The 25,500-nt window shown below is 42.3% G+C and overlaps 1 protein-coding gene and 1 long non-coding RNA gene across 5 annotated transcripts in view; one reads left to right on the top strand and one right to left on the bottom strand.

The window, feature by feature from the left end:
* Positions 1–25,500, top strand: part of vps13b (vacuolar protein sorting 13 homolog B) — a 297,078-nt gene that overhangs the window by 195,369 nt on the left and 76,209 nt on the right. For all 4 annotated transcript variants that reach the window (XM_082550699.1, XM_082550697.1, XM_082550698.1 and 1 more), the window contains 5 exons: positions 272–415; positions 15,002–15,343; positions 15,989–16,409; positions 16,629–16,766; positions 23,388–23,783. In XM_082550699.1, the coding sequence (XP_082406825.1) occupies positions 272–415; positions 15,002–15,343; positions 15,989–16,409; positions 16,629–16,766; positions 23,388–23,783 (1,441 nt within the window). The remainder of the gene's footprint in view (positions 1–271; positions 416–15,001; positions 15,344–15,988; positions 16,410–16,628; positions 16,767–23,387; positions 23,784–25,500) is intronic.
* Positions 1–25,500, bottom strand: part of LOC309716726 — a 32,304-nt gene that overhangs the window by 1,128 nt on the left and 5,676 nt on the right. The window contains exon 3 of the long non-coding RNA XR_014279504.1: positions 15,235–15,332. This is a non-coding gene — a long non-coding RNA (uncharacterized lncRNA). The remainder of the gene's footprint in view (positions 1–15,234; positions 15,333–25,500) is intronic.

Consider the following 25,500-nt stretch of genomic DNA (forward strand, 5'->3'; position numbering starts at 1 on the left):
AGTCCACAGTGTTGGTGAGTAATATCCTTTTAGATGTAACCTCCAGCCTGAGTTTTGAACTGCTGGCTGTGGGTGGGACCCCAGAGAGCACAGAGCGGAAGAAGAGACAGACTTAAGTAAAGATACAAAGATAGTGAGGAGATGGAAAGTAAATAGAAGCGTATACAAGTTACAAAAGATGTTTTCAATGCATTTCCTGTTCTCTCCTCCTACTTCTTCTGTTCATTTTGTCCCCCCCCCCCCTTTTTTTTTAACTCCCTTTTTTCTCTAGGAGGTGGTGGTGTGTGGCCACTCTCTGGAGGTTAATGTGACTAGCAGTCTGGATTTCTACCTCAGTATTGCTCAGGTCCACCTCCTTCATCAGCTTCTCAGAGACAACATGGTGGGGATGGACGCTCCAGAGAAAGGCTTTGAGGTACATTATAGTGACGTTCCAGCACTACATACAAAATCAAAACCACCCCCTGTTTAAACTTAAAGATGTTTAAACAGTCAGCCTGTGCAGCAATACACAGTTCTCAGTGCTTCTGTCTACCTGAAAGTCCTGTGTCTGTAAGCATAATCTCACACTGCTTGCGATTCTGGATCTCCTCCATTTTGGTTTCAATTTAACTTAGAGGAGTCAAATCTAGTGAGTGGCTTCAGGTGGTTTGCACTGAATCCTCTCCCCGAGATGTCTGAGGACAGCACATGTCAGCACTGGAGGACAGATTTGCAGTCATCCCTCATACCCATGAATATTAAAGAATGAGCATGCACTTGGTTGGGCTCCTGATCCTGGCCTGGCTCCTTTGGTCCTGTAGACTGTGGGTGAAATCACACCAACTAGTGCTCACATAAACATATGCAACACAGGTCACAGTGACATCAGGTGGAATTTTGACTCACACATTCATGCACAACACAAACGTCTTGGTCCATATGGGCACTTACATACTGACAAACAAAGCTACATACATACATAGTATGGACATTTTAGCTGGAGTAAGGTTATTTGAGTAGTTTAACTATGGTTTCTGTAATACTAAAGCTTTGTTTCTTCGGTGTAACAAACCTGAAGTCATGTGTGACTAACAACTCTTTTTATTTCAGGAACTTTTCCTGTAGATATGTGCTGTGCTGACATTAGCTGGATACTGTACATCTGCCAAAAGATCACTTTGTTGATACAATTATGGCTTATTAATTTTTACCCACTAGTCTGCCACAAGTTCACATGAAGCCAATTACTAATCATTGAGCAGCGCAATGCTTGTTTGCTCAAAAATCTATCATTATTATTTCCCAATACTGTGCTCTTAACTATTAGCCGTGACTATTTTGGGTGAATCCAACACATTTAAATATTTACTCACTCAGAGCAAGGCTGTTCTCTAATGTGGGCTTAGTTTACTGTGCTCTGCTCAGCTGCAGCTTTCAGGGCCCTTCCTATTGTTTACAGGACAGGGAGCTCCCAGGCGCCATTTGCCCCGTCTGACCGCTTAATGAAGCTTTCTAATGGAACACAATATAAAAATATTTACCAGCTGTGGTGAGGATGGGAGTTGTAGATGAGGGAAGGGGACAGGGGAAAGAAGAACGGGGGTAATGGGATGAAGTGAAGTGAGTTGATAGTGATTTTACTGTTATCTCCTCTTAACATTCTTTATGGGACGATGTGTGCTTAAGTGCAATGACTGCGTCAGATGACGCAGATAAAGGCCTCTGTAACCTGAAGTAGGCTTTCTCAGGCAAAGTAACAAGTTAAACTTTGTAATCATGTAATCACTGTACAATCTAAAATGGATTAGGACAACTTGGACTAATACAACCGTGTAGAAATGGATAAGAGAAAGGCGCAGTGTGAAGTTTCCTTATTTCTTTTTTGTTCTTCATTTGTTACTTGCACGGTAAGACCATGGGAGGTGCCTGCTGTGCATCTGGTCTTGATTTGGGTGATCTCTGAGCCCTCACCCTTGACTTGTAATGATTCATGGCTTGATTCTGTTGAGGGGCAGCTAACGGCTACAGAGGGTTCATCCAGGTTCAAGGCAGGATGAGAAATTTAAGCAGCTATTCTGGGAGGACTATTGGCAACTGTTTGAAAACTGCAATATGTTATCCACCCCCCCAAAAAAAAAAAATTGTTAGGGTTCACCCTTCAAGAAGGGTGATTTAAATTGGATTGATCACGGTTTATTTTTTCCATTAATCTCTAAAAGCAATGAAATGTAATGCAACGTAATGTATGATGTAGCATCAGTTTTGCTCAGCTTTGCAACACCTTGGCTCACAGTGCAGTCCTGACATGCACCCGAAACATTCCTCTGTGAATTTGGTTTTCTTGTTGAGCTTCTCCAGCTGGAGGAGATGAGATTCCAAATAATGTTAAGGACACTGTGACAGTAGCCGCTGTGTTTATGTTTTTACCCCCAGGCTTTTTCCTAGTTTATACAAGTTTAGGAGCTGTCAATTTTTTGTGCAAAAATATGCATCCGACTGTTTTTATTACTTCTCTTTTTTCATCTGGATTAGGTGAAGTAGAAATTACCCACAAGGTCCAGAATGATGTAATATCAATCACTGCTTTTTGAGAAGTTAGATGTATTTGTGATGGTTCAGCTTTCATGTTTTTTTCATGTATTTCCACACATGCATTTTTAAATTCTTTTGGTCACAGTTATTAACAAGGGGAGGCTATTATGACTTTTCTGCTTTTACCTTATTTATGTCATATGCATGATACAGTGTGCCTTACTGTTTTATAGCAGTGACATTACACAGCATAACAGTATCATTAACAGTGAGCTCAGTCAGTGTGTCTTCACCTCTGTGCAGCTGCAGAGCTCGGAGGTTATACTGAATAAATGTGGTCTGGCTTTGACTTTTTTGGACATTCTGTGAAACTATTTGTACCTCCATCTATCTCAGTGTCGTAAGTCTTTTGGCAGCTGAGTCTGTCCGGCTGCTTGGCCCTTCAACAGGGAGGTTAGTATGACTTAGACATGATCAGGTCTGGTGTGTACTACAAAAACCCATTTCACAAGCTGCAGAGCCCTCTAGTGGTGTTTTGAACTAAGGCATTTAGGCCCCACTCCCACCCCCTGCTAACACATTTCACCCACTGTCATCATAGAATATCAGAAGTACATACCCTGACAGTGTTCAGAGTGTGGGTTAAGAACAGGTAGAGTCAACAATCTTCAGGTTTCATGTAATAAAGTTCAGATGTCTTTCCATTTGTAATTTCCACAGTATTAGAAACTGGATTTGGAATGTCTTTTTTTAATTCAATCCCAGCTTCAGTAATGATATTTATAGAATTTGGCATTTTTTGTTTGTTCTTATTTTATACAACCTGTTCAAAAGATTAAATTAAAACCAGGTCCCAGAACTCAAGCATCTGGTACAGGGGAGTTGTTTTTGTTGTGCTCCAACAAACCATCTCCGTTCTCACAGTCAGCACTGTCCCCAGCTAGAGTTTAAATTAAACACTGCTCTTTACTCACTCTCTCTTATTTCCAAATCCTTTCCTCTGATTTTTTTTTCTTTTTTCTTAGCATGCTGTTTGTCTTGAACAGATTCTCCACAATCCCAGGCACTCATTTCAAACGGTTCCATTGCCCCTCACAGCTGTGTTTTATTGTCTTGGTTAATGAATTTGTTTTGTAGGGGCTTTTGGGTTCCCTGGCAGTGGTGAGGCAAGACACTCGTTCAGGCAGCGCGTTCAAGTGTTGTGTGTGATTTCAGTCATTTCTAGACACTGTGCTGTGTTCAAAGGAGTCTGTCCACACATACACATTGTAATGGCCTTTCCATGCATACATACATGTTAGATTTTTATTTTCTCATAATCTCTTTCATACCCTCTTATTGTGCTTTATCGACAGTTACCAGTTTCCACTTAAAATGATTGAGATGCAAAACATGTGCTTCTTTATGACCGAACAGCTGATTTCTAAGCACTAGATAAGCAGATGTGTTGCTCCTTGAATCACTTCATCGTAGGGATGTTTATTGCAGCATTATGATCCATCATTTTTTGTGCTCGATGTTAATGATGATAAAGTGAGGCTGAGTTCAGTTTAGGCAGCAGGAGGACCCTCAGCCAGGGAGCTATGAATAGATGATGGAGCAGTTTGTGGTACTTATCTCACTGCTATGTCATCAGCTGTGTCACCAAGCAACACAGAAATGCAGACCCATACCACGCACACACACACACACACACACACACACACACACACACACACACACACACACACACACACACTCTGTCATACACATTGTTTCCACATTCTCAACATGGTAACTGTATTCTGCTTTTATTTGGGAGCCAGGACTCTTAATGGTTCTTTATGACTGAACAGCTGACCTGTGTGTGTGTGTGTGTGTGTGTGTGTGTGTGTGTGTGTGTGTGTGTGTGTGTGTGTGTGTGTGTGTGTGTGTCAGCTCTGCTATGACGTTATTTGTTCTCTAGAAGACAGAGTAAAAGATTTAGATGACAGTGTGTGAAAGTGTGCAAGTTTGTTCCTGACAGTCTTTCAGTTATTCTGTATCATTTTCTGATTTTACTGTGTGCCTTTTATACGCTTGCTACAGTAATAAGCAAACATATTATTTTAGCAGTGATAATAATACTTTTTTATTTTTATCACTCTCTTTCACACACACACAGACACACATAGTAAAAAAAGCACATACAGAGGCAGCCCGGGTCAGCCATGTGCTCGTACCACAGTGTTAGAGGAAAATACCCTCTGGTGCAGGGGAAGTCCCGGTCGGCTTCATCTTCCACCTCATCCTGGGATGATTACACGCATGGGAAACGGGGATTTAGACTTCCTCCAACACTCATGTACACACACACACACACAAACAAACACACATATATCCCCACTGATGCCAGTGCACACACAAACATGTAAAGGGTTGTATACAGGTTTACAAGATGTTATCAGGTTGGACTGTCTGAAGTATAAATCCTAGAAAATACATCAAGTTCCCAGTCACCCATTATTGCCTTCTCTCTGTTTACCTTGTCCAACTTTCTTTCCCACACTGTCTATCCCATTCAATCTTTTCTCCATCGTGGAACTGGCACGTCTGCTTGCTGGAAGAGTGTTGGCTCTTCCATAGCTAGCTAGTTACTGGACTAAATGGCTGCTATTGGGCAGGGTTCCTCCTCTGGAGACAATAATACTGTGCTGTTACATCTGTTTAGTCTTAAATGTCTACCCTTAAGGAGGCATAGTGGCTTTTTTTTCCTGAAATAATTGTCCACACAGCCACACTCAACTACACTTACTAGATTTAAAAACTGTCCCTTATAAAAAAAAACGAGTTTAGTGTGTTTTATGGTTTAAAATAAAATGTCATAGTGTCATGTATACTGATGTGCCATACTGTTTCGTGATGGGGCCTCCTCAGAGCTCCCATTAGTCTGGGATTACATGAGCAAACAGAATACAGTTCTGTGACAGGTCATCCTTTCAAATATCTTGAGAATTTTGCATAATGTTAAGTATAATAACCAAATAAAAGTAACTCACTCTTACCAAATACTGCTAAATGTTACTGTGGGAGCGTGGAAGCTTGATGGCCTGTATATAGCTCTCTTTCACGTAGGAGTGTTAGCTGGATGTCAAAAGCACGTAGGACAGCTTATCTTAGCCACGGTGCTGTTGACAAGCTTGGCTCAGCGAGCGACCTGCGGCCGAATCCTCGTCTGTATATGTTTAAAGTAAACCGTTTCCCAAGCCACTCCTCTTTGTGATGAGTGTTTCATATTGTCTTGTAGCTGTTGAGCTTTGAGAACTCGAGTATCTTTCTTGACCTCTGATCTTTCCAGGACAGTAAGGTGTCAGAGGATCTTTTCAGTGCTCTGCTGGCCAACAGAAATAAGGAGACATGAAATGAGGGTAAAAATCTAAAGCATGGAAAGGTAACAGAGCAGACAGTGGAGACAGCTTGAGAGAGGTTTGCCAAATGAGAGAAGAAGGAAGAGAGTAAGGAAGAAATGTTCAAAGATGAGTACAGCGTCTGAATGTGGTGTTTGCTTTGATTCCTGTCTCCGTCCAAAGAATTTGTCTGTAAAGCTGGGAGCTGATGTTCCTGAGAGGTCAGCTCTTAACCAGTCAACCTGGCTATTAACCCTCTCTGAGGGCCAGATTCCTTTCACCCTGACCTTTTCCCATCCTGCTTAGCACTATTTTCATTCGCCTGGTTGCTGCTGAGAGGAATAATAAATAAAGCTCCTTGTGCAGCTGTCTCCTTTTCCATTTTGGCTGCCTTAGATCTGTAAAGTAAGTGTCGTCTCAGCTTATCTTAAACATACATATTTTCATAGCCAATGTTCATCTTGCTGCCCTTCTTTTGTTATGAAACCATATCTTTTTCTTTTTTTCCCTGTGTCTAACTGACCCTTCTGTGTGAATCAACTGCTAATTGACAGCCAGTCATAACAGCTCACCTTCCCTGTTCAGCCTCTGCACTCCAACCAACCTTCTTCTCAGAGCATAACCGTGGCACATTCTTAAATTGGCCCCTTGGAAACTCAATCTATTTGAGATCAGTAGCAGCTGAATTTGCTCTCTCCTCAATCGGTTTTGGCAAAATTGGCGTGAAAACTCCAGATAAAATCACAAAGCTCGGAATTCTGTTAGAGCAGGGAAACAAATGGTGCCTTTGAGGAAAGGCAGGAGGCCCCCGCCGTGAACCCAGAGATCGAGTGACAACTCAGGTGAGCAGGAGTGCCCTCTCTCTCTGCCTGCAAGGGAAACAGGGTCATAAACCCAGGGGACTAGTAAAAGCAATGTGCAGGCCAGCTAGCAGACACTATGGTAGATTTTGTTCAGTGTAAAAACATAGAATTTTTGTCCAGTGAAGTGAAAAGAGGAAATAGTTGTGGGGGTATTTTTTCTTCCATCCACCTGTAAAAGCAAGATTCCACCTAGAAAAACAGGTGATGGGGAAGATTAAGTAACTCGAACATTGCAATAAAAGTGTGAGTGTGTAGTGTCTTTGTTATTCTCCTTTTTCTTTCTTGTCTTTTTGCGTTATGGTCTGCAGAAGCATTGAGTTCTGCTAAAACAAAATGCGACATCCTTAATTCAGTTAATTGAAAGATTCACAAGAGGTCATTCAGCGACGAGAGTAGTTGTAATGTGTACTGCATTATGGCGTGAGTTATTGTGCCACATGTGTTCTTAATGTTAGTGATGGAGGAACCGAGCATTATTCCATGTATACAAGAACTGTTATCTATCAGTACATTTGTGAACTGAATATGTTTAAGTTTGCGACTGGAACTGAAACCTGATAGCAGCGTGTAAAACCCACATGAAGTCAAGGTAATGACAGATATGCACGGGTAAGTTCCATGTAGTCACCGGAGACACAACTGAAAAACGTAGCTCAGATGGTTTAAATAATCAGGACGTGGGCTTGATTTTGTACTTCACCTGCTTCAGTTTGTCTTCTTGGATGAGCTCCAGTGTACATGTCAAAAATGAATCACCAGATGCCCCCTCACACAGGTGTTTCCTTCCATGTAAGCTGCTTCTGAATCCCCCCAGCCATCCATGCAGTCAGTTTATCATTACTTTGAACATGTGAAATTGTTTGTTCTCCTAAAATGAGCCTTTGAGCTACGTTCATGTTCATTTTTCTGTCTGCAGATCATTTTTTTTGTTAGTTTAGCCTTGTCCTCTACAGTATGTTTCCATTATCAGGGTCCTTCTTGGTCAGCCAAGTCAGGGGATAGGGGGTCTTACATAATTCTCCTTTGAGAGCCTAACATGCAGAACCCGAGAGCTTTTGTCTCACTCGACCCTCGTAGCTAATCCAGGCACAAATTACAGGAAGATTACTTCAATCCTCCTGCTGTAAATAGACAGAGAGCCAGGATTGTTTTTGTCTTCATGCCACTTTTGAGTTTTCAGTGCAGTCTTAAGTGCATATTTGTGTGTGTCTCCTCACTTATGAAGCGGTGCGCTCTTACTGTGTCTCTTTTCGAAATTGTGAGCGTGTATGTGCGGGCTTCCTGGAGCGTGAGCTGATCACAGCAGCATCGCTCCCAATCTTGTATAAGACCACCTGGTGAGCATCTGCCTCCTACACCTCCCACCCTGTCCTGCTCCAAACAGCCTCACATCACCTCAGGACTCTGTTGTTTTCCCCTGCTGTTACTCTCTGCTCACAAACTTGTAACTAAAGCAGAGAATACAGAGATGGCTGGCAGGCAGCACAAGTTTCAGAAGAACACCTTAATGAAAGGCATTTCTGCAGCTTTTTGAAGTCTCTTAGACATTTGCTTTCTTGAACCGCCAAGGTCATGCTGAAGACAATGCAGTTTGAGGTTTCTTTTGTTGTTTGTTTGTTGAAAACATAGCGCCAAAGCTAATGATGTATGGCCAAAACCTCGGATGAGAAATCTTAAGGTACTTTGCTGCTTTATTCTTTATTGTGAGACCATGAGCGACGGTGCGTGTCACACTTTGCTTTGCCAGTGAAAATGTAACGAGCGATGAGATGTGTCAAGAACGCAAAATCGCTGCCAGTGTCTTCACAGAGACACCACTGGTCTAACATCTAAAGTCAAGCTCCGAGATGTCTCACAGTAGCTCAGCGAAAGGGACTTTTATGCCCACTTTCAGAAACAACTTTGACCACCGTTAATCTCACCTCACTCAGGGACTTTTGGTATATACTGGAGCCTGTATTTTAGATTAGAAAATTGCTCCCACACAGATCTCAAAAATAAACAGGGATGGTGAGGGCTAACGAGAGCCAGTTGTGCTCTGCTCCATCCCTGTGGAAAAACAGAAGAAAAGTACGTCTGATGAATATTCTGCTGCTGTGGGGGCTAGGATCATAGCGGCTCAGAGAAAAGACAGACCCCAGGGTGCTTCTGTCTCACTGTGACTTCTCATCATGGTTTTTTCCCCCTCATCTGGCCTTCAAGTTATTGTAAACAGGTACCCTGTAAAATGTTACGAGCCTGGGTGCAGTTGTTTAGGTATATCGGACGGGAGTCGGTATGTTTTCATATTAAGTGCATAAAGGCCATCAGGCGACATTTATCAGCGGTGTTCGAGCTGCCAAGTCCTCCATTTAGCTTTAAAATTTCACTTTTGTAACTCTGCTTATTTAGTTTATCTTGTATCATGTTCATTATTAATGATGGAAGCATTTGGTGATAAAGTCTGTTCAGCAGTGTCTGATTGCAGCCAAGAGATTATGTCGGATGAGCAGAGAGAGTCTGTGTATCATTTCTGAATACTTGCATCATGACGGTCGGGCCGCTTTCCCTCCTTTGTTTGTTTTCACTAACACACTTGTGTTGTTAATCTAGAAATTGTCTTGTGCCGTCTTTTGAACGCTTCCTTCGGCGAGTTAGGCAACTGCATTGCATCCTGATTATATAAAGAGCTTGTGCTATTGTTGCGATATGGGGTAATTCCTGCACGTCCTCACAGTCACCCCTAACCTAAGCAGTAGATTTGATTGGTGCGACATAATTGTGAGGATTTGGGTTTAGATGGTGGATCTGACGGGGGTGACTGAAGCAATACATCTCCTGTTGAGCTTTAAGGGTGGTGTCTGTCAAACTTTTTAAATCATTCTTGATTGCCAGAGATTTGGAGCGGGGCACGGTGGGTTTGGCGAGCTTCTCCAAGGGCCTGGAGTCACACTGGGAAGGCCTCGGGCTTAAACTCAACGTGTTGAGCACACTACTGTAGCCTGCGTAATGTCAGCGCTCTGGATGCTGCTCTGATGTACTAAGCAATGGCAATCTGCATTCTATTTGTAGCAAAATATTTGTAAGCAAGCTAATGTCGTGAGCAGGCATGAGAGAAAAACGTTTTTGAAGTTCAATTATAAAACAGAGGCTTTGGTCGCCACATCTTCCAGAGCCAGGTCTTTGTTGAGAAGCAAACTGTAGTTCCCCAGATGGACTACATTAACTCGCTCTCTTTACAGTTGTTCTTTCCATTCTCCCGCCTTTATCATTTCGCATCTTTGTTTCTGGGCCAGAGCTTTTCCAAACTATAGGGCAGCTGGAAACCAAAGAACATCATCTCTGTATTCATGTTCTTGTCGGTTCATCTTTCCTTTGTTTTTTCAGTTAGGTGTTTCACAAGCCCCTCTCTCATGCTCCTCTGTTTAGACCAGCCATCTCCTCGCTTCTGCCCCAGTCGGTCTTTCCGGATGAAAAGTGTTCCAACTGACCCAGTGCTTTAGGAATGTCAACATGCATAAATTATTACTGTCACCGCAGTGTTTGCTTTCCCCCTGTGAGTCACGTGGCATCAAAGGAGCGAGAGATTCTCTGACATGGTAAGCAAAATATTCCCACATTGTTATTCCTTTGGTCCACACCAATAGATGGAGAAATGGAGTAAGGAGAGATATCTGGGGACCTGGAGCGTGGAAGGAAAAAACAAAATGGTTCGGATATTGTCTCTCGTGTTCCTTTGAGAAACATGTTGCTAAACCCTGGCGGAGTAAACCCACCCACCAGCATTACTGGGTGGAGGGAGCTTGTTAAAATGGCCCCACTTGGCGCCCTGAGCTTTGGAGTACACTGTTTAAAGTACAGTCGACAGTCACGCCGAAGCACTCGGCATCCATTTGCGAGCTCTGGGGTCACGACCTTCCTTTACCTCTTTGTTGTGGTTCAGTTAAAGTGCATAGCAGGTTGCCTTTGTTATTGAAACAAAGTTTAGTGTGCTAAATGACTGCCTTTGATGCCCTTTCTTGTTCTGCATTATGGCGTACAAAGCAGTGACTTCATATTATAAATGTCTTCCCTCCTCTGTTTTCCTCAAGAAAATAAGCAAGTGAGTTGTGGTTTCTAATGGCATGTGGTAAAGTATTATTGTTATTTTGATTAAGATGAGGTATTGCTGCATTGAAGTTTTCCTTCATTGGCACAATAACACAGAGGCCTGCTATCAGCTTTATGCTTCTGGTAAACAAAAGTGGGTAGCACAGCAGGGGCTTAACATATAAACTTTGATGTAGTCAAGATACAGAAGTTAATTTCAATGTAGGCATTTTGCAAGCAAGTAGCTGAACTGAATAGTGCTGTCAGAAAGATTTAGTAATGACTTCCCGTGTTTTTCAATGGGAATTCTACTGGAGTTACAAGAGAACATGGGAAAAATGTGATAAACCATTTTTCTGCTAAAAATGCATGAAAAGTGGCTCAGTTCCCTAAGCTGACCTCACCTGGCTGCTATGGCTACTGCAACAGCCTGTCATTCACTGGAGGAATTCAAGCTGAAGCATTTCACTAATAAATCAAGAAATCTCTGTATGCCTCTCTGTGTGCTCTACACATATCTCATCAACCATTCATCCAGTCTGCTTCAAACGTGGCCAGTGTATTGCTTGGGGATAAAGGAATTTTAGTCTCATTTAGTGCTATTTTTGTGGGTTTTTATCCTGTTGCACCATTTCAGTCTGGGAACTTTTGGGAATCCTTGTATTATAAGAACCTGAATGTAGTCGGACTACAGTTTGGATATGTGGCTATTAAATGGGCCGTCTTGAAAGGAATAATAGTCACCTTTGTTACTTGGATCGTATTTATTTTATTCTTTCCTGTCGACTACCATGGACTTCCCTACCATCTTAAAAATCCAGATTTTCATGTTCTCTGATCCCTGATCCCGAATGGCAACTTTCTTTTCATTCATCTGGAAAGCATCAACTGCATATGTGATATTCAAATGTAAAAAGTATGCTGTCATATTTGACTAGCCAGCCAGCACTGTGAACGGGTGGCATTTGGATGATGTGACACTTGCTTCCGAGTCTTAGCCTTTCTTTAGCAAGCTGTTCTGAGTTACACTGATAGAAATGGGGTCAGGAGTCACACAGATGCACTGTGATATGATTGGCACTCAGGAGACTCATGGTTTCACACTTTGGGGATTATCCTTCATTTTCCAGAATGCTCTGCCTGGAGACTCTGATGGGATGACCTCACGATTGGCTGGTGGGGGTTCGGGTGTGGAGGGATGTGTATGTGTGCGTAGTTGCACGTTCATGATCACGATCACCTAAGTCCAGAGGAAGATTGCATTGGGATCTGGAAAGAGCGTTTCCAGTGAAGCCATTATATAATATAATAGAAAGTAATAGCTGGAAAAGGGGATTCCAGCTGGGACTGGTCCTGTAGTTACAGTCAATGTTTGTATTTTAAATTTATTGCCCTCAATAATTGAATAAATTGGTATAAAGTTAATGCATATAGAGGTATATGTTTTCTTTGTATACATGCTGTTTTTTTCCAGTTAGTAGGTACAATAGGGATCTAACTAAGCTGCAAGAAGAAGAAGCAGCAAGTTAAAGTGATTGAATAGCCACTGACTTCATGTGTGTTTATGCGTACATGTTTGTGAATACACTGATTGAATGCACGAACTTATGAACACTGTGCATTTGGCACGTTTTTTCATTGTCTCTCTTCCTGCGTGGCTCTGATTGTGTTCCCCATCATCCCTTATTCCACTTGTAAGCACATCTAAATATAGACCAAAAATTTGCTTAGGGGGCACTCTGCTAGTAGTGGTGGTTAAAGAGAAGATGGGGTATTTGCTGTAATTGTAAATGCATGTGTACAGCCTACGTTTGGGAAGGGAGAAAAGCATAAAGAGCGTCTGGCAGGTTCTGCTGGCTCGCTCTTTCCCAGCTGCTATGCAGCTTATTTGTCCCTTCCAATGTCGGGTGCTCCTCGGAGGGGATGTTTTGCCTTTGCTGAATACCTTTTCAAATACCTCCTTACCTCAATGCAAGTTTCACTCGCTTAACTTAACACACATGGAGACAAGTCCAGGCCCTTTCTGCCTTCTCTCTCCTCCTCATTGCTTGGAAAGTCTGACATTTCTACAGAAAAGAAATGCACACATCCTGTCCTCATTATGGCAGAGAAAGGAAGGGGATCTGGCTAGGCCAATCCTATGGAAGCCCCACACATGAGCCCAGTTGAACAGAACAGGCAGGCAGGCATGCTGCTGCGTTTTATATGGCTCTTGTTCTTAGCCTTTGATGACACTGTTTAGAATAGGAAATATCTAATAAGTCAAGTATTCTGTCTAATGTGCTGCCAGTGGGTTTAGTGTTTGCCTGGAGGTCTTGAAACACTATCTCCGCCACAGCAATAATATACATTTAAAATTCTCATTGGAGTGTGTGGAAGGGAGTGATGCAGAGAAAGAGAGGGGGCAGCTGAGAGTACATGCTGTAATAGCAACCATGTGCAGACTGGAGCAGATGAGGGTGGGAGAGAATGGGACACACCTTGGGTCTGTCTCCTGTGTTTTACAATTCATCATGTTTCAAAAGACAGCAGTAGCTAATCGAAACTGACGTTGTTCCTGTTTACATGGATGGGAAACACTGGGGATAGGCCTCAGTCATGGTGTAACTGTGGTGTTGGAACTGGTGAGTAACTGACTACTCATGCTGCGTCTAACAAACCTGTAGAGTATAAGAGGAGGGATTTTTTTGATGTGAAGTAGTGGTCAAACACACCAGACCCACCTTATATGCTTACATGAGACCTGTTTGCATTCTTTCATTTTTTCCTTTTTTCTTACGTCAGCCTCTGCTCCACTTTAACAAAGTGCTTCTGTGTGTTGTGATCCAAACAGTTTTTCTTAGCATCTAGAAATGTTTCCACACATTTGGGAATTTTTTCAAAAAGTCAAATCATTTGGATATTCCAGCTATATATGTCAGTTCTGGAAACATGTCCAGCAAGTGATTTGGTAGGTAGCATTTAGTTTTAGTTATTTGTCTCATATCTATCCCATGGGAGCTAATGGCAGCTTCTTTGTAGCCTTGGAAGATGGCATTCTTTGGTAGCAGAATAAAGATGCCTGTTTTCATTGTCACTTGAAATCCAGCAACAGTGCTCGCGTTGATTTATATCATCTGTCACTGCAAGCTTTTTATTGCCACAACGGCTGGAACCCTCCCGACATCCGTTAGCTGGAGCCAAGCATAAAATCTCAGCTGCTTCATACACAATACCACAGTAACTACACAAAACATTTTGATTTTCTGGGGTGAGGCTCTTTTTTTGTAGACATTTCCAATATTGTAAGAAGTGCAAAATGATTTTTAGACCACAGTAAAAAGTCCCAGAGCATGCCTTTAATGTCTCTGTGGCTGTACGATGCTTCCCTTCTTTGGTCAATTTGTCCATGGATTCAATCAAATGAGTTATTTGATTTGTGTTCTCTCATAAAGCCAGGACCAACACAAGAAACTGATTTATAGATTAAAAAAAACAAAACAGCAAATGTTCTCCAGTTTCATTTGCTTCCCTTATCTCCATGGTGATGCTAACACACCAGCTTGCTTTGGTTTGAGATAAGGTCATGTCTTTTATTGCAAACAGACTTCTCTTTTTTAAACCATAATTTTTTATCATAAAGTGGTAATTATTATTGTGTATTTACACTCTTTACCTTATAATTTCATGGCTTGCACAGGTTAGTAGCCATACTGCTTACGTTAGCTGCTGGTAGCTGTTATCAATTTACAAAAAGCAAACATGATAAAGCTAAGATACATTACCTAGACTTTTATGGTTTTCTTTCTTTGCATGTCAGTGAACAACAGGTCCGCCCTTACAAGGGTGGGGGTACTAGTACATCCATTAATCCATCCATCCTCCTCTGCTTATCCAGTTCAGTTGGTTTGCATTCATTCTAGTGATGGATTTTACACTTTTGAAAAATAGCATTTTGGTCTTTTTCAACAGTTTTTTAGGAAGTGCATCAGTGATGGTGCACTGCTGTTTTACTAATCTTTTAATCGCCTTAATTTTCTGCAAACCTTGTTGTGCTTTGGTCAGAAACACAAAACACAAAAGCTTTTTTTCCTTTCTTTTTCCCTCCTATTCTCGTCCTGCTAATGCTAATAACCTTTGCACTTTTTTTTTTTGCCAAGAACATATGCATCTGTGTCAACATGGCTTTCCCTTCAATGTTTTTATATACAGCTGCGTCGGCATGAGCAGACGCGAGGTGGTCGAGACCCCGTAGCGGGCGCTGACTCTTCATCGCGGCACAGTGGGACTGGACAGGACAGCGGCTTCGGCAGCGACAGCGCTCGCATCCGTATTGTGCAAATAGAGCAACAAAGCGGGGCCAGTCACCACTGCATTGCCAGACCCTCCCACAAGTCCACCATTACCAAGAACCTAAGCTTTATCCCCTTTGACATCTTTCTCACCGCTAGTAGGCTGTCTGTGATGACCTATGCTTGCTCCAGCCCTCCAAAGGCAATTCCCTCTCTGTCGGATACTCCTGGCACACCGGAAAAGATGCAGCCTGCGGATAAGGTAAATAATAAAAGCTTGTCACATGGAAGCTCTTGCACGCATCAGTTTCTGGATCTCTTTGTTATCCACGTGTCTAGAATTATAATAGAAAACATGTACAATAGAATGCAGTATTATTATGTTATTATAAGAGTTATCATGTTTGAGTTTTACAGCAGGTTGATTTTGTACAGTTGTCTAATTGAAAATAGAATTTGTAATTATTTTGTGTGTCTGATAAAAGTAGTTTCATACAGTCTAAATGATAACAATTCAATTTCATATACTCAATTTAATATAGTGCAACATGGACCATCAGTGCTCATCTATCCACATAATAACATTAATATACTGTGTGTGTATTTATGCTGATAAATCATTCCCACAGTCTAAGCAGATGTGGAACTCAAAGACATCTGGGCACCAGTTCAACATAAGCCCACTCGAGATAGAAAAGCAAACAAATAACCGTGTTGTGCATTTGGAGCTGATAAATTAAACTTGCTCACATCTACACAAAGTGCACATTATGTTTTTTGGTTCAAGTTTTTATAAGCAGCACCAAACAGCCCAATTTGATATGTATAAGGTCAACAGACCCAAAGTAAGATCCTCAAATTCCAGTGATTTCATAGAGATAGATAGATTCCTTTTTATCTGATTCAGGTTGGAAAGAGTGCCCTCAACCAGCCTGAGACCAGCCTCCAGTCTGAGTCACATTCAGCCTCGGCATCCCCAACTCCAGATCTGCCTCCAGCTACCCAGAGTTCACTTGCTGGCTTGACTGCTGAGGACATCCTCAACAGCAACACCTCCCAGCCGGCCTCTCCACTGCTGAGAGGCAGCCTGCTCTCCCTGGATGGCCTGCCTACTCCGACACGCTCCTCAGCCCGTCAAGCACTTGGTGTAACCATAGTTAGGCAGCCTGGGAGAAGAGGGGCTGGTGACCAGGTGTTGGAACCCCTCTTGTACCTACAGGTGATGCAACCTTCTGCCCTTCTCAGCTGTCACCACCGCAAACAGAGGATGGAGCTGTCTGTGTTTGATGTGTCCTTAAGAGGAGTAGCTGCTGACTACAAGTGTCTAGGTGAGAGAGATAAATATGTTCCTGGGGATGGCTGGGGATACTTTTAAAGGGTAAATGGATTTGAATTTTGTTATTAAACTGTAGATCCTGGACAAATTGACTTCCATCTCCTCCCATGAGTCATATTCACTCAAACTAATAAATGTGAAACTTCCTGATGTTGACATGTATGACCTTTTATTTTTCTATTCAAGTTTTTATGTGCCTCGTTTTGTTCAGACCCGGGAAAGACTCTACCAGAATCTCTGGACTACAATGTGTTTTGGCTGCAGACAGTAGCAGGAGAGGTGGACAGTAAAACGGGGATTCCTCCCCCTCTGCTCTGCCTCCAGATTAAAGATTTCTTAAATGGACCAGGTGGGAATCGTGCACACACGCACACACTTTTGTATACTCATGCAAAAAAGGCGGGTGGGATTTAACAAAAGGGGGCAGTTTTTGGGGGGGTTTTTTACACTGGTCCCGGTAGGTTTGGATGGCTTCTTTCCCTCAATATATGCAATCATCATTCTGTATTTACTTGGATTTAAATTTGTTTGATGATCCCAAACATTTAAGTGGGACAAATATACAAAAATCAGGGGCTAAATACTTTGTCACAGCGCTGTATTTTAGTTAAAACAACAACATGCTTCATTTTTAGCACTGACTTGCACAACATCCTCTGGTGTATAATACCATCCAAAAATCCAGTTTCAGCTCTGGGTTCATTTTAGTCACTTTACCTTTATCCATAAGTTCTTGTTTTTCTTTCTGTGTTTAGTCTTATAACAGCAGTTCAAACAGCAATTTCACAGCCAGTTTTCTATATACTGCACACGAGTAAACACACATGTGAGCACATGATGAGAAAATTATAAGTAACCTTATGGATGTTTGCTTCAGAAAGCCACTGATATCGCAGGTGTCCGTTTCTTTGAACAGTACAATACAATCCCCTGTGGGTTTAAGCGTGTAGTCTCATGCTTCTTTGAATTTGCCTGTCACTGTGTTTGGTTCTCTATTTTTAGGTTGATATGATATCCATATGAGTAGCTTTAAGCTAAGGTTTTTGACCTAAGGGTGTGGTTGACATTCTACACAAATACAAGAGCAATAAATAAAAGTGTGAGTGGGCCTTTGAGTCTCAGTGTGCACAACCTTTTTATCCCTGTGAGCGTGTGTAGGCGCAGAACATCATCCAGAGTTCAGCTCCCTGAACCCAGGCCAGATGTTGCAGATGCATACTCACTGACACCGTCTTTCTTCCACATGCATACAATCATGAACATATACTGTGTGTGTATACAGGGAGCACAGGATGGACTGGAGGTGTTATTGATAATAGTTTAGCAAAGCATATCACTCCCTTGCTCCCACACACTTTACTTCCTGCTGTCAGCTGAAAGCCCTTAGCTGCTCTGTCCACCTGGAGGCCCACAACACAATACAATGCAGCTCTATGTACACCCCAACAATCACACAGTACAAGCAAACACAACCAGATCCATCAGTGACACCACTAACCAATGAGTGAGACCTTTGCACTAGTCCAGATTGCATAACTGTTTTAACAGATTTTAAGGTATATGGTAATAAATGATACTTCACAGTATGTACATTAAGGAGTGGAAAGAGAGTGTCCTACAACATTGGTATGCTTTAATCTGCCTGTGGAAAAGGGTAAGGAAGAGGAGCAGTTATCGCTCAGGTGCATGGTGGATTAAATAGATTCAGTTTATTTGGTTATTAAAAAGTGTATATGGCTCAGTGTTGATTTATTTATAGAAGCCCTGTCCTTTTCACTGAACAGAGTTATATCTCTAATGATAATTATACTGTAGTTATATCTGATGCCTGAGTGCAGCTGAAGTGGAGATTTATTTATTTATTAACCTTTATTTAACCAGGAAAAGTCCCATTGAGATTAAAAACCTCTTTTGCAAGGGAGTCCTGGCCAAGAGGCGACAACACGTTGAAATTACAAAGTTACATACATATTATAAATAACAATTACATTTTAAAAACATTTTTCTCTGGCTCTCTCAATCTGGACTTAAAAGCATTTAATGAAATAAGATCTGCTATCTTCCAGTCTTTTTGCATCATGTTCCATGTGAAAGGGGCAGCATAAGTAAAAGCCCTCTTTCCCAGTTCAGTTCTGGCAAATGGAACATTGAGCAATAAAAGATCGCTTGAACGCAGGCTGTAAGAAACAGTACTTCTCCGTGTGAGCAGATCGCAAATGTAGGTGGGCATTTGTCCAAGCAGGGCCTTATAAATAAAGATGCACCAGTGAGCAAACCTCCTGGAGGACAACGAAGGCCATCCCACTCGAGCGTACAGATCACAACAATGGGTCAAGGCCCTACAGTTTGTAATAAACCGTAAGGAGGCATGATAAACTGAGCCAATCTTATGAGATGCCAATAATGTGAAATTACAGTCAGGTGTTTCCCTTGAACTAATAAAGAGATGAGCTATCTCTCTCTCTCTCAGTAGGATTAGCTGCATCACAATCACTCACATTCATTCTCTTTACACACACACACACACACACACACACACACAAAACCATACCACATGACTCAGACAGGATCCAGGCTCAGTGTGAGGTTGCTCCGGGTCAGGCTCTGCTGGAAATTTCGAGAATTGACCACACATGCTACTGGTTCTTCCTCACCCCTTCAACCACATAGTCACACACTCCGACACATGCATCCATACACACACTTTCAGCTTTGTGTTGTTTAGTTGGATAACTCTCTGGGGAAGATAATTATCGTCTTCAAGGTCGGGGGAGAAAAGGAAGAAGTTACACAGAGCAGAAGAATCCCAATACCGGAGGTTGTTTTTCTAGAAGACCCTTATTCACAAAATATTTGGACGGGACGCTGACAAATTATTTTCTAATTCATAAATGAATCACTAAGTAGTTCAAGAAATGCCTTGACTTGGATTGACTAGCTGAAAACGGGATTATGAAGAACAAACGCATTTAGCATTTTATTCATTTGTCCTTCTGTTGTTTTTACACGTGATTTATTTGTGTGTAAGTCTCTGTAACTATGTGGGTGCTGCTATGTGTATCATGTTTGGCAGCCCCTACTTTAATTTGACAGTTCTTCACATTTAATTTATCTCAGCCCAGCACAGACGGAGAGAAGACAGCCGTGAGGCCACATCTTGCTGTGTGTTTACAGCAATATGCTCGCAATTTCAGCAGCATTTATTCAGCAAGACCAATCAAAGCGGCCCTCCCAAGGATGCTGAGTGGGAAACACTTGTAGCATGTGTACTGTAAACTGGATGGTGTTTCAGCATTGACCCCCACTCAGCAGCTGCTCATCAAATACATGCACGCGCTCACATAAACATAACTAATGCCGATGCTTACAGAACGTCAGCCTTTTCAGAACTACTTGAGTTCAAGGCTTGACCAGCGGAGACATAGACGATAAAGTCCTGAGTGGATCGGGGTTTTTTTTTCCAACACGAGCAGCAACCAGTGAGCACACAAATACGCATACTTTCCCTCCCTGCTCATTTTTTGTTAGTCATGTCCAGAATCGTAACTGCTACCACTCGAAGTCGAGATCCGCCTTTCCTCTGTAAAGAAGGAGCAGGTGATAGATTAGCTTGAACAAATTGGAAACACTGCTCTCTGTCCCTGGTTTCTGTCAAACCAGAGTTCGTAGAAATGTTGTCATTTACTGTATACAAGGGTGTGCCCCTCCGAACCATCCAGACCCTCTCTGATTCAAGTCATCTGAGTGACTTTTTTGTAATGTTGGGAAGCAACAGGTACCCCCCAAAATATTGTTTGCACTTTCGAACCCAGAAAGAAACACATGCCCTTCACATACAGGTCCCGCGTAATTTGACACATTGCCACCTGTGTCGGACACAGGCTTTCCACTGTCAAGTGTCAAGCATGAAAGTCAGCTAGAGAATTCAGAGGGGAGGGGGTGGGAATGAAAACAATGTTTCTGGTAGTTACGCATAATCACATATACCAACGCCAGGTTCAAAGTGGGGACAGCATCACACGTGACCTCGCCAAAAAGCCACAGTAACCTGGGTAGTAAAACGTATTTGATCTCCCACACTACTTTGCAGAGGGGTGTGTGTGTTTGTGCCTGTGTGTATACCTCTGTTAGACCTTGATCTTCCACTTTCTCCAGTGCTAATAGAGGCTGACACCTGAGAAGGGCCAGTCTGTGAGTCCCTGCAGCCTGTTCACATTAAGGCCTGTTATTTAAAAGTATGCGAGCACCACCTTTCAGCCTTCAGGCTGGACGTTTGCTCTTTGCACAAGCCTTCTACTGACAGTCGCCAGTTTAAAATATTTGTTACATTCAGGGCAAACATCAGTGTTTTCAGCTAAATCATTCGTATATGTGAATCTCATTGCTGTTAATGTACTTTTTTTCACCACATTTCTTTCAATATTTATATTTCTTGCCTTAAAAAAAAAATCCCAGTCACCCATGGCCCCTGCTGGCACGCTGCTGGCAGTTTAAAATAAGAGTGACATTTATGTTTTTCCTTCACTTTACAGTATATATGGTTGAGGGAAGGCTTTATCGGATGTCACATCTTAATCCATAAATACAGAATTTACACTTCAGTCTGTAAAACCTAAAAGCCTTTCTTTCCCTCTTGAGGTTAAAGTTTCCTCTTTTTATGTCATCTTTGCCTAGTGAAATCACATGTTCCTACATCTGTCTCTGTTTCTCACAGATGATCAGCTCTAGAAAAGAAAAAAAAACACGTTTTGTTCGATATGTGGAAATTTGATAAACTTCTGCAAAAAAACACTGGAGGCTGTACAGATGCTGTGGCTGTCTCTTCACAGTACTAAACCCCGATAGACAGCAGTGGCCTGTAATCATTTCACACTATAAAAAGGAGGAAACTTACTCTTTTTCCCACTATTCCTTAAGGAATACTTAAATATAGAAATGGACATTTAATATTTAACAATAAATATTCATACATTATGACATCCTGGTTACGAGCAGGAGGGAATTTATTCACTCTTCTTTAAAATCTAACTTTTCTTTAAAAGTATATACAGTTAATGCACAGTTTAGTGGAATATTTTATTCATCATCGTTATTTAAAAGGTTAGTACCTTATTTCAGACATGGGCCTTACATGCAAGAGGATAACTATAACCATGAGTTCCAGTCTAAAAAGTCTGGGTTATAGTTAGCCGTATCGACTTGCACTACTCAGTTTGATTTGGTGAGTTTCAGATTAGTGAAAAAAATAGAAATACCTTGCCATCACTTCAGATCTGCCGTTGGTGGGGGGATAGGACCGGTAGGGTGTAGAAAGGAACTTTGGAGTGAGTACAATGATAATGAGTACCAGGTCTCCATGTGCCGGGAGCCAGGCCATGGCACTAGCTCTGGCTGGTTGATCAGGGACATCTTTACTTGATTACAGGGATGGGTTGATTAGGTTGTGGGTGGAGGAAGAGTAAAAGATAGAAATGACTGAGCAAGAGAGAAGAAGCAGAAAGATGGCTTACATGAAACAGACGGGGAGAAAATGGATTGGTGAAGTAACATGGGAAGGGGAACAGAGGAACCTGGATGAACAGCTGCATACAGCTATTTATTTCACCACTGTAAAGTTTCCTGGTGATAAGTCAAGTGGAAATGATAAGCTACATTGCACAGCAAATTCCACCTATCCTTCCTCCAGCTCGTCTCTGCAGTTATCCTTCCATTTGACCATGTGCTTTACTTCCGCTGAATTAAAAGAGAAAGTATCCCGAAGGCAGATTCAGTCTGTGTGTGTGTGTTTTGGCCTTTCACTCTTGGCAGTGTTCCCGCTCATGTCATTTAGTGCTCTTACCTGGAGAGGAGGTAGACAGGGGGCCTAAAACCCTTAAGAGGCTGTAAACACTGGGCTCTTGATGAGACCATGAAAAACAGCTGCACTAGTTTTGGTTTGGGGTTTTTTTTTGTGGGGGGGGGTTGCTTCCCTCTCCCATCATCATGAGCAAGTGGAAAAATGGGATAATGGAAGTGGTGTAAAACGGCATTGAGTTAATTCATGTGTCTCTGTATATTCCAGTCAAGTGTTTGAAGGCTGCAGAGCACCAGAGAGTGAGAGAGAGATTGAACAGGAGAGAGTGGTCTCAGATTTACGCGGCTGGCACGGAGAAAACATTCTCTTCTGCTATTCCGCAGTGTCACATTAGGATGTTACAACGAGACAATCAGGAATTTGTGCGTGCATATGTGTCCATCTAAGACGAGGAGAAGAAAGAGATTGAGACTGGACCCAGCTGTCCTTTTAACAGTTTGCATGCAAAGTTGAGTGATTAGAAGAAGAGAGAAGTTTGATTTATGAGACACAGCACCATTTAGTATCCCATGGGTCGGTCAGATAGCTGAAAATCTGCTCAGTGGGACATTGATGAAGCCTGCCTTGTCTTAAAGCCCCCAAATGGATTTTATCCCATTTATGTTTTTCCAAATTTCAACAGCAGGTTTTAAAGACCAAAGACCACAGCCAACAGTGAATTTATTCAATTTTAGTTCCCATTTTGACATAGTTTAAGAGGCCCTGCTCTACAATTGGATAATTCTAAATTGTTACTATATTATAAATATATATATATAAACACATATACATATATATGTGTGTGTGTGTGTGTGTGTGTGTGTCTATATGCAAACAAAACAGATTCCCATAGAGATCTAGTTAGTCTGTTTCCATCAGGATGTATTTTTGTTTTTTCTGACTAATAAGTTGTGTTTTTATTACCTGCTCAAACACTTTGCTCTCTCTGCTTCCAGCCCAGTTTTCTGTATCACTCAGCACTTCATAAATATAAGTCAGGATGTGCACAAGCACATGTCCACAGAGGGCGTTGTTGTTTGTAAAGTTTGCTAACAGCACAGATTGACTAACACTCTTTAATTTTGTTTTGTTTTTTTTGCTTTGTTGTCTGTCATCTGCTTTTTTTTCTCTCCACAGCTGAACTGAACATGGAGCTATCACGTCCCTTGAAAATCAGTCCCACTTTGGCAAAGCTGGAGCAGGCCAAAGCTTACCAGAATAAAATCCTACCAAACTATACATGGGACAGCTCAAGTAAACCACCGTCTGCTTCCTCCACCCCTCATTCTTCCCCTGCAAAGACACTTCACAGGGCCTTTCCTCCTCGTGCAGACAAACAGCATCAGGCCTCAGCCCTGGGTAAAGCCAGCAGTGTTGGGGCGCTGGCACTCACCTTTCACAAGGTTTCTCTTCGGACTGCCCAGATTTTAGTGGTTATGGAGACTGACACTCATCCAATGAGGCCCAGCATGACAGTATCAGTGTCTGCCATGGCAGGAAGTCTGAACATGAAGCCAGGGTCTAGGATAGAAGGTGAGTAAACCTGTTTTATTGGGGGGGGGATTATTACAGGTCAACTTAACAGGGACCAGCAGTGAATGTACATGTAATGTTTTCTCTAATATCCAAGCAAGGTATCTTATGATGGGAAGCGCATTTCAACATGACCATGAAAGCTTCACTAAGTTGTCTAAGGCGGACTAATGACTTCTAGGATTTTGAAAAATCTTTCAAAGTGATTTTTTGTTTTGAACCACACACCTCTCTCTCTGAACTGATCCCACAAACTGTTGAAGGGAGGTGAATAAACAGGAAACAATGAGGGAACTTGTGCTGTTCCTTGAATATGAATGGGGAATACATTGTTAGCTGTTACACAGCTCAGACTAGAACGAAGCATCTTCCTCACGCTGCTTCTTTGGGGGAGGAAGGAACAATAAACAATCCATCGAGTGCTCAGGGCACGGATCTCCATGAGTGCTGCCTGCTGTGCTTCTGGCAGCAACCACAGTTCATATATTGTGTGTCATTTGTTTCCCTCCAGAGGAAGGGATGATGGCTTGATGCAGCAGCAGGGGTGGTGACAATGCCAGTGAAAGATGTTTAACTGTAATACTCTTGTGTCTGTGGCCAGTAGGACACTTGCTCCTCAGGGGACTGGACACTACTTTCCAGCCCCCTGAAGCCTACATTGTTGAAATCTACATTGCACTCTGTCGTTGTGAAGACCAGGAAGGCCGGCAGTGGTTCTTACAGTGGGACTTTGTGGGGAAGGCAAAGGTCAAAAGCATCACCGTGCTTCTTCCTCAAGTCACTACCCTGCACAGTGGTTACTGCCTCTCCTAAACTACTCCTTAGCACGTGAAAGCTCATATGGGGAATCCATATTGACTTGCTTGTCAAGCAGGCTGGAGAGATTGAACTACAGTGATTTCTCTCCTACTATGGCCAGGCCTATGATACAGCCATAGTCCTACATTGAAACCCAGAAACCTAGAGAATAAGCTCAATAACAACACATATCTTCTCCCAAGTTGTAGTCATCCAGTGGGAGGCTTATGTCCTGAAACAATTCAACCTAATAAGCTGGGATCAGGGTGACCATATTAGTACATGGAGGCTTTCAAACATGCCATTTTACTTGGGAAGGATGGCTCCTTGATGTGAATGTGAATTGATGGTTTAAGTGGTGATGATGTTAAGGTGATAGATCACTGGGCAGAGGGAGAATAGAATCCTCCTCATCCTCGTCGCTATTGTCTCTGAGGGGATCAATCAACAAGCTCAACTTCTTCTCTGCGTTCCTCTCTGGAGTCGAGGAGCTGTTTGGAAAGACAAAGAAATTTGGCCTCTGCGTCTTCGAACATGTCCACCCAGCTAGTGTCAGCTGAGTTTGGTTTGTCACTGGGCTTTGCCACAGTACTGGAAAAGCAGCAATTTGCTTTTGAGGCTACCGACACTTGCAAACAGCGCTACAGGGTTCTTCCTATCATTACATGGTAATGCTCACAAGAGATGGAATCTGTTAGCGATGGTGCATATTTGACACCCATACAGGCGATGTAGAGGTGACGGGAACTTTTCCCTAAGATGGTCAACCCGCGTGAAGTCCCTAACCTTAGTGAGAGTGGCTTTTCCCTGAGAGGATCTACCAGTAGTCAGAAGCACTACTGCTCAACTTTGACAGCTAGCGAAACAGCTACACAAACATAAGCTCACCGGATGTACTACCTGCAACAATTCAAGAAGC

The sequence above is a fragment of the Aulonocara stuartgranti genome, assembly GCF_965226115.1.
Source record: "Aulonocara stuartgranti genome assembly, chromosome: 11".
Taxonomy (NCBI): domain Eukaryota; kingdom Metazoa; phylum Chordata; class Actinopteri; order Cichliformes; family Cichlidae; genus Aulonocara; species Aulonocara stuartgranti.